The 8,905-nt window shown below is 49.5% G+C and overlaps 1 protein-coding gene across 2 annotated transcripts in view; it reads right to left on the bottom strand.

Moving 5' to 3' along the window:
• Positions 1–939: 939 nt before the first annotated feature.
• Positions 940–8,905, bottom strand: part of RPA1 (replication protein A1) — a 64,153-nt gene continuing 56,187 nt past the window's right edge. For both annotated transcript variants that reach the window (XM_008270927.5, XM_089317602.1), the window contains 3 exons: positions 6,234–6,341; positions 3,195–3,281; positions 940–1,917 (listed from right to left, as the gene is read on the bottom strand). In XM_008270927.5, the coding sequence (XP_008269149.1) occupies positions 1,813–1,917; positions 3,195–3,281; positions 6,234–6,341 (300 nt within the window). In that variant the 3' untranslated portion in view covers positions 940–1,812. The remainder of the gene's footprint in view (positions 1,918–3,194; positions 3,282–6,233; positions 6,342–8,905) is intronic.

The raw sequence follows: 8,905 nt of genomic DNA, 5'->3' as shown, positions 1-8,905 counted from the left end.
CAGTGGAGGATGGCCCAGGTGCTTGGGCCCTGCACCCCATGGGAGACCAGGAAAAGCACCTGGCTCCTGCCATCGGGTCGGCGCACCGCGTCGGCCATTGGAGGGTGAACCAACGGCAAAGGAAGACCTTTCTCTCTGTCTCTCTCTCTCACTGTCCACTCTGCCTGTCAAGAAAGAAAAGAAAGAAAGAAAGAAAAGAAAGAAAGAAAGAAAAGAAAGAAAAGAAAGAAAAGAAAGAAAAGAAAGAAAAGAAAGAAAGAAAGAAAGAAAGAAAGAAAGAAAGAAAGAAAGAAAGAAAGAAAGAAAGAAAGAAAGAAAGAAAGAAAGAAACTGTTGGGGCCTCTGCCGGGGAAACAAGCGCAACTCAGTGACCACCCCCGGAGACTGGAGAAGGGTGAGGCGGCGCCTGGCTGCTCAGGAAGTTCCTGGTGCCTGCTCTCACCCCATCCTGGGCCGCTGACAGCCGGGGCTCTCAGCTGCAGGCTGACCCCAACACGGCCTGGACTCCGGGACGGGCAGCGAGTGCAGAGCGCTGGGTCACAGCGCCCGGACAGACGACACAGGTGATCAGGAACGCACAGGCCAGGCAAGCTCTCGCTGACGGAAGCCCAGCAACGTAATTACTGCTTTCTTACTCGCACACTGTCTGCTCACATTTCAAAGGCTGCTTGGCATGAGACCGCTGTGTAAACATCAATCAAATCCCAAAGTGCCAGATCCTCAGCATTCCTGGGCACGATGGCTTTCTTTGTTGTTTGTGTTTTTGTTCTTTGAAAGATGCGTTTCAGGGCTGCAAACACTGGGAAGAATGATCTCCACGCCTTGGACTAATCCCCAAGTTAGTAATGAGTTAACATCTCTCCCAAGTGAACATTTATTATCAAGGCTAATTAATTGCTTTCCAGTTACAAGAAGCCTTTGCATTCAAAGCAAGTAGGATTCACAAGCAGAGAATATACTGTTTATTAAAGCAAAGCCAGGGAAACCAAGGGCTTCTCCCTTCAAAAAGCCTCCTCCTGAACAAGGCTTTAATCCAGAAACGAAAGACACGCATGCAGGAACTATGTACAGGCACAGAAAGTATGTGTTCACCAACCAAACCGTGCCAGGAACTCAGGCGGAAACTCAAGCCCTCTTTGTAGTTGCCTGGGTGCCCCGGGGGACAGCACGTCAATGCTTATCAGCCGCCCTCAGAAGAGACAATTTTGATTAATATCAGACCCATCTGACTCAGTCTATTAATCTATTAAACCCTGAAGGAAGCATGTTCTTCAGATATAAAAGATATGTCTTTGATTAATAATTCTACCCTATTGCCATTCCAAGCATCCCCAGCCACGTGGCAGCTCCAGACAGAGCCTCCGCGTCCCGGGAAGACACATGCACTGCACCGCGAGGCTCCCTCGGAAGGAGCTCGGGTGGGGCAGGTGCACCATGGCAGAAGCAAAGTCCCAGGTACATAATTTACTTCACTGTCTACAGACTTAGGGTCCATTACTCACGACATAATTCCTGGTAGAGATAATGAAATCTTAACACAACTGACAAAATCCTGAAGACCCAGGGGGTGACAGGCACACCCCACCTGCAGGCTGACCTCTGCGTCTCTCAGCGCACACCGCAGCTGCCTGAGCCTCTGCCTTTGCCTACTGACGGGTTCCAAGAGGCACCTGGGAGGGAAACTGTTCAGGCCACCACAGAGCACGTGGCACTGGGTGGCTAAGCATACGTGGAGCGGTGGGGATGGGGGCGGGGCAGTCAACGCCGTCTCACTTCCGGTGTTCTGCCTTCTGTCGGGTCTGCGCTCTCTCCTCACAGAGCCGCGTTCCTCCTGATGTTCATGATCAGCCTCCTGGCGTGCTCTCTGTAGTCCACGGGCTTCACGTCCATCACCGTGGCCTTAATTCGAGACTCATCCTTAGAAAGGAGAAAAGCAGTCGCGAGTGACAAAGCCTGTGACGCAGGCGGTGATGCTAAGCCCTGGCCTCAGCAGAAGAGGACAGAGACACTGCGCTGAGTTCAGTAAAGCCAGTAAGAAGACACCAGGGGGCCCTGTCCAGAATGTCTGGAGACTTGTGGGTGGTGCGAGTGGCCAGACCCCCCCCTCCCTTCATCTCCGGCCCTTTCCATCCCTCCCTCAGGCTCTCAACCAGGCAAGAGACCTAGAATCCACACGGGAAGGACTTCGGAGGGCTTATCCAGCACGCTGTGTCCTCTTTACAGGGAGGAAACAGGAGCCCCAGAGGACCTGTGACTTGCCCAGAGCCACACAGCTAGTTCTGCAAACAGAACTTCCACCTCGAGAGAATCCAAGTCGCTGTAAAGGAAAAAGCACCCACGGCAGAGACGCAGCGGGTCCCACGCCCACAGGAGGCCTCTCCGTCTCCCACCATCGCCATGCACATCAAGGGGAGATGACCAACTCTGCAACTCCCCAGCCACCCTCCGCCTGACACTGGATCCCACTGCCACTGCCGCATGTCCATCACAAACACGTCCACCAACGGGTATTAACAGACAGAACGAGGAGGCCGTGCTCTCCCTACTCTTCACCGATGTCCGGGTGCCTTCAGCGGCCACACGGGCAAGCCCGGGACCCTGACACCTCCACGTGCTCTGTAATGACTCAGGGCACTGACGCTTACAGGTAGGCTCAGGAGCAAAGCTCTGAGAGGGACTGCCTCGGTTGGACCCTTAGCTCTGGCACTTGCTAGCCCAAGACATGAGGCAAGCAGCTCACACGTGTCTTCACTGGTGAGAGGGGGTAACAGCTCCCACATCGTGAGGACCGAGTGAGATGCGGCCCACGAGGCCGAGGTGCGAGCTTGAGTGGCAGGCGGCGCTGTCATGACTCGCAGCTCTATGACATCACAGGCAACTAAGAGTTTTCCAGGTGACTCCACCCCCCCGGGGTCTTTGTCCTTAAACTGCGGAGGACGTGAGTCCACCATGCTCATCATTTACTGTCAGCGCACAGAGCAAACAGGCCAGGTTTGAACTGAAGGGTCCATAGCACACTCCCCTCCCCAGACACTCAGCCTCTCGGAGTCGGCTCCCTCATCTGCAAATGTGGACGGAAGCGGGTCCTCAGGCTCGGGAAGACACAGGGCGCCTGGCCCTGGGCCTGGGCCAGTCAGCACCGTGAGGACACAGCCTCTGCCACCCACCCTCTGGGCCCCTGTGGCCTCACTTACGTTGTAGGTCTCTAGTTTGACCCTGATCCTGAACGTGAAGGAGCGGAAGTTGGCATTCTGGAAAACCTCTTCAAAGGCCTGCTCGTTCTGCAAAAGCAAACAGAGAATTTCAGACATGGAGACTGCTGGCTCACTCGAAGCACCTGTGAAGGGAAGACCAGAAAAAATGTAACCTCCAGTGATTTGAAATTACTTAGGAAGGACAAATCCACAGGTGGCATTTTAGCACACCAACCTGCATAAGGAGACTGTTGCTAAACGCTTGGACCCTCTGCCTTGAGGGACCAGGGTCACAGGCAGGAGCCGCTGGTGCCGAGGGCTGGGAGGCGGAGGGGTGCCCGGGGCTCTCAGTGGGCACAGATTCCGTCTGGGAGACACGAGGGATGGTGGTGACTGCTGCACGAGGACATGGGGGGACCTAATCACCAAGCTGCACACCTGGAAATGGCCACTATACTATATTGATTTTATCACACACATACTCAAAACACTCCCAGGAGGGCTAGCACTGTGGCACAGCAGATAAAGCCCCTGCCTGCAGTGCTGGCATCCCAAATGGGCATCGATTCCTGTCCTGGCTGCTCCTCTTTTGATCCAGCTCCCTGCTAATGTGCCGGGGAAAGCAGTGGAAGGTGGCCCAAGTGCTGGGGCCCCTGCAGCCCATGTGGGAGACCCGGAAGAACCTCTGGACTTCTGTTTTTGGCCTGGCACAGCTCCAGCTGTTGGGGCCACTTGGGGAGTGAACTAGTGGATGGAAGACCTCTAACTTTGCTTTTGAAATAAAGAAAAATTAAATCTTAAACCCAAAACACTCATAGGAAACATTCCTGAGACATTGAACATTATTAATGGAGTAGACTTGAGGCTTACCAACTTCACCATGAATTAAGCACTCAGGGAATAATACTCAGAAAACAGCTGAAGATGCCATACATATTTCACAGTCTCAGCCTCTGTATCTCAGCTCCTGATCTGCTGAGCAAGCTGACCACACAGGTGAAGTGGGAGAAGTTAGGGAAGGACTGAAAGCCAGCTGTTCCCTCTTAACAATCTCAAATGCTGTTCCTTTAATACAAGTAAGCCTGGGGGCAGGAGCTTGGTGCAGCAGTTAAGATGTTGCATGCATCCCCTACCAGAGTGCCTGGTTTGAGGCCCAGCCCCTCCACTTCTGACTCAGCTTCCTGTTAATGCACAACCTGGGTCCTTGCCACCCACATGGGAGACCCAGATTGAATTCCAGGCTCCTGGCTTCCGCCTGGCACAGACATGGCTGTTGGGGGCATTTGGGGATTGAACCAGTGGATGGAAGATCTGTCTTTCAAATCAAAATAAAAACAGGGGCCACTGCTGTGGCGCAGTGGGTTACGCTGCTGCTTGAGACACTGGCACCACATTTTAGAGTTCCTGCTACACTTCCAGCCGCTCTGCTTCTGACCCAGCTCCCTGTTACTGTGCCTAGAAAGGCAGCGGAAGATGGCCCAAGTGCGTGGCCCCTCGCCATCCACACAGGACAGCAGATGTGGTTCTTAGCCCTGGTTTTGGCCTGGCCCACACCTGGTTGCTGTGGCCATTTGGGTAGTTAACCAGCAGATGGAAGATCAATCTCTCTTTCTTGCTGTCTTTCAAATAAATAAAAAACTGTTCTCCTCGCTGTGGCCGGGCCCAGTCCTGGCTGTGTGGGCATCTGGAAAGTAACCAGTGGATGGGAGATCTCTATCTCTGTTTCTCAAAAACAAAAAAATTCTGGTGAACAGAGGGAGTCAGAGAATGCATTTTATACAAACATACATAAAATTAACTCATAATTTCTTAGAAAATTAATAGTTAATATCAGCCAAATACTTTGCATGCCATATGGAGTGAGAATGGCTTTGTTAATGTAGAACTTTTTTTCAAGTTACTTTGCAAAAGTTGTCTTTTGACCTTTTAGCTACGTAAATAAAGCCAGGTGGTAAACTTTCAGAAAATTGCAACAGCTGCCATTATTCTCCCCTGATTAGGGACGGTGTGGAGGACACACCCTGAGAACACCATGGTTCCTGGAGGAGTTCTGTGTGCTTGTACTCATCAGCAGTAAAACCAGGCAAATATAATAAGCTCATAAAAAAATCCTGAAAGGCTGCCTCAAGCCTTAAAACCTGAGATGAAAATAGAGGACCAGGCAAAACACACAAAAGATACTATCATAGTTTAAAGTCAACCCCAGTTATTTCTGGAAAAGGACTATTTTCAGAGATTTCCTGGAAAATTTAAAAAAGAGGTGGGGGCAGAGGCAGAGGGCAGGACTGAGGAGAGCAAAGAGTAAGAAAATCATGTCACAAACGAATTGCAAATATTTTTTCTTTGTATATTTTACAATTTAGGGACACAAACAAACAAAAAATCAATAACCCCATTTGTAGATGGATGCCATTTTACATGGCCCAGAAAATACAGCTTTTATTGCTTTTCTTTATATGTTTTATCTAAGCAACTAGCTTTCCTAAGTTTAGGATAGCTGGTAATCTATTCTACATATAATATGGAAAATGCCAAGTTATAAAATAGCAAGTACTTCCTGTGTGCATGTAAGCCAGGATTCAGGGGTGGGTGTTTGGCACAGTAGCTAGGACGCTGCATGGTACGTCTGTAGCCTGTAATGAAGTGCCCGGCTTTGAATCCCAACTCTGCTTCCGATTCAAGTTTCCTGGGAGTGTGCAGCCTGGGAGGCAGCAGCGATGGCTCAAGTACCTGGCTTCCTGCCACTCAAGGGAGACAAGAATTGAGAATCGAGTTTCAAGCTCCCAACCTCTGCCTGGCCCATTCTCGCTGGTTGTGAGCATCTGGGGAGTGACCAAGATGAGACACCAGTATCTTTCAAACAAATAATTTTTTTAAAAAGGCACAAAGTCAAAATTGGTTAGATTCTCAAATAATCATCAGACTTACAAACAATATAAAATACCCCAAAGAAACAACCCAAAAATATGAAACAGCAGAGAAAAGATTCAGTGTGACACACGGGAAGCATTACAGTTACAAGAACAGTCCATAGCCGACCTTCTCTTTCAGCTCCCCAAGGTAAGCAGTGTTCTGTCCAAGGATGGCCTCAGCAGACTCCTGGAAACAAGTCACCCACTGATTCTCCTGAAAGTCTGCAATATTTACCTAAAAAACACAACTCTGTTATTTCAGAGAACAAATAATAAACGGATGACACACAAAGGAGGCTGGGAAATTAAATTCTCCCCTCACCGTAACTTCCAGAGAAAAAATATTCCCATTACATGTACAGACAGTCTGGGACTTAACGGTGGTTCCATTTCAGAATTTCTCACTTTGTCGGCAAAAGGCTACCTGTACAACCATCCTGTTTTCCCTTTAGGTACAATATTTTATAAACCACACAAAATAATCAACACTTTATTATAAAAAAAAGCTTTATGTCAGATGACTTTGCCCAACTGTAGGCCAATGCCAGTGTTCTGAGCATGTCTGAGGTGAGCAGGGGTGGGGTGGGCATCTGGTGCACTGGGTAAGACACCCCTCGATGCCCACACCCATATCAGAATGCCTGAGTTTGAGTCTCTCTCTCTGCCTTTCAAATAAACCAAAACTAAAACTACCAGTTGCTCATCATATAAAACAGGGGTAACAACAAAGATACAGGCTCAGCTCAACTAGGATGTGCAGTAGGTTAGGTGAATTAAATGCAGTTTTCACTCAGTGACATTTTCAACTAAGATGGGTGTACTGGGATGGAACCCTGGCAGGATGAAGAGCATGTGTCCTCTACTTTTCCTAGAGTGCGAAGTGGGGGCTGGTGCTGTGGCATAGTGGGCTAAGCCTCAGCCTGTGGCACCAGTTCGTGCCCTGGCTGCTCCATTTCCATTCCAGCTCTCTGCTATGACCTGGGAAAGCAGTGGAAGATGGCCCAAGTGCTTGGGCCCCTGCACCGGTGTGGGAGACCGGGAAGAAGCTCCTGGCTCCTGGCTTCCGATCGGCACAGCTCCGGTGGTTGCGACCAATTGGGGAGTAAACCAGTGGATAGAAGACCTCTCTACTGTTTCTCCCTCTCTCTGTATCTCTTTCAAGTAAGTTTAAAAAAAAAAAAAAAAAAAAGGCAGAACAATAGCTGCCCTCTGACACTGGCAAGGAACCCCCCCCCCCCCGTTTTTTTTATTTATTTGTGGGCAGAGAAGGTGGGGGGAATGGGGAGTGGTAGAGGGGGAAAGAGAGACACAAATCATCTGGCCACCACATTTGGGGCTGGACAGGCCAAAGCTGGGAGCCCAGAACTCAGTCCAGGTCTCTCACGTGGGTGCTTGAGCCATCACTGCTGTTTCTTTCGCAGGGTGCCGCTCAGCAGGAAGCTGGAGTCAGGAAGGGAGCTGAGACTCAAACCCAGGTAACTGCTCACACAGGATGCAAGTACCCGCCTCCGTATTGTTTTTTAATTCCACTTTTCCTTGAACCTTTTTTTTTTTTTTTAAGATTTTATTTATTTATTTGAGTGGTAGTTACAGAGAGTGAGAGGGAGAGACAGAGGGGGAAAGGTCTTCCTTGCGTTGGTTCACTCCCCAAATGGCTGCTATGGCCGGAGCTGCGCAATCCAAAGCCAAGAGCCAGGTGCTTCTTCCCAATCTCCCATGCGGGTGCAGGGGCCCAAGGACTTGGGCCATCTTCTGCTTTCCCAGGCCATACCAGAGAGCTAGATTGGAAGAGGAGCAGCCGGGACTAGAACCAGCGCCCATACGGGATGCTGGCGCTGCAGGCGGAGGATTAACCTACTGAGCCATGGTGCCGCCCTCCTTGAACTTTTTAAAACACAAAAATCAACCGAAAATAACCACAACCAACAGCTTGGAATTCTTCCTCTCAATTCTGTCTGTAGAGAGACCTCAAGACCAAACCATCTTAATTCATTAATAAAGCCCAAGAGCTTGTATCACGTAATAGTCTAACTGTGGTTTTCAAATACTAGAGGAACTGTCAAGTAAATGGCAAATTCTAAGGCCTGCACCGCATTCCACTCCATGGATAGTCAATCAAAGAATTAGCCATTTAAGCTGTATCAAGTTCACTTAACCTGTTTCCAATTTTTCAAGACAGTATAGTAGAAAACTTTATATACTGTATCATCTGATTATTTCCTCAGAAGAAATTCACTCCTGGTGTTAACTATCAGAAAATAGAAACATTTTTAAGGGTTCTGATATATTACTGCCAAATCACCTTCTAGAAAAATGTGAGTTTGCCTGTTTTCTTGTATCTTTATTCTCAGTACTATCACTAAAAAACCACAAACTTACACCTTTCATTGACAAGGGTGAAACAGAAAGCCTACAATGTTTACAACACAGAGAAAGCGAGGGCCCCTCAGCACGCAGGGCTTCTTCTGAAGTCAGCCCTGCCAGGGTCAGCAGGGCAGATCACCCACAGGGAAAACGATGGGCCACAGCCGCACGACTACTGCTCTCCAGAAACGCCCCTCAAATGAGTCTGTCTGCATCACAGGTAGCGGGCGAGTGCCACCAACGCCACACGACAGGACTGACGTGAGCCGGGGCATCTCAGCGCAACGTGTGGCACGAAGGAGAGTTGTTTTTTTTTTTTTTTTTTTTTTGACAGGCAGAGTGGACAGTGAGAGAGAGAGAGACAGAGAGAAAGGTCTTCCTTTTGCCGTTGGTTCACCCTCCAATGGCCGCCGTGGCCGGCACACCGCACTGATC

This window comes from Oryctolagus cuniculus, chromosome 17 (assembly GCF_051225735.1).
Source record: "Oryctolagus cuniculus isolate XC-2025 breed Fujian yellow rabbit chromosome 17, ASM5122573v1, whole genome shotgun sequence".
NCBI classification, from domain to species: Eukaryota; Metazoa; Chordata; class Mammalia; order Lagomorpha; family Leporidae; genus Oryctolagus; species Oryctolagus cuniculus.
This window is presented reverse-complemented; position numbering and strand designations above follow the sequence as displayed.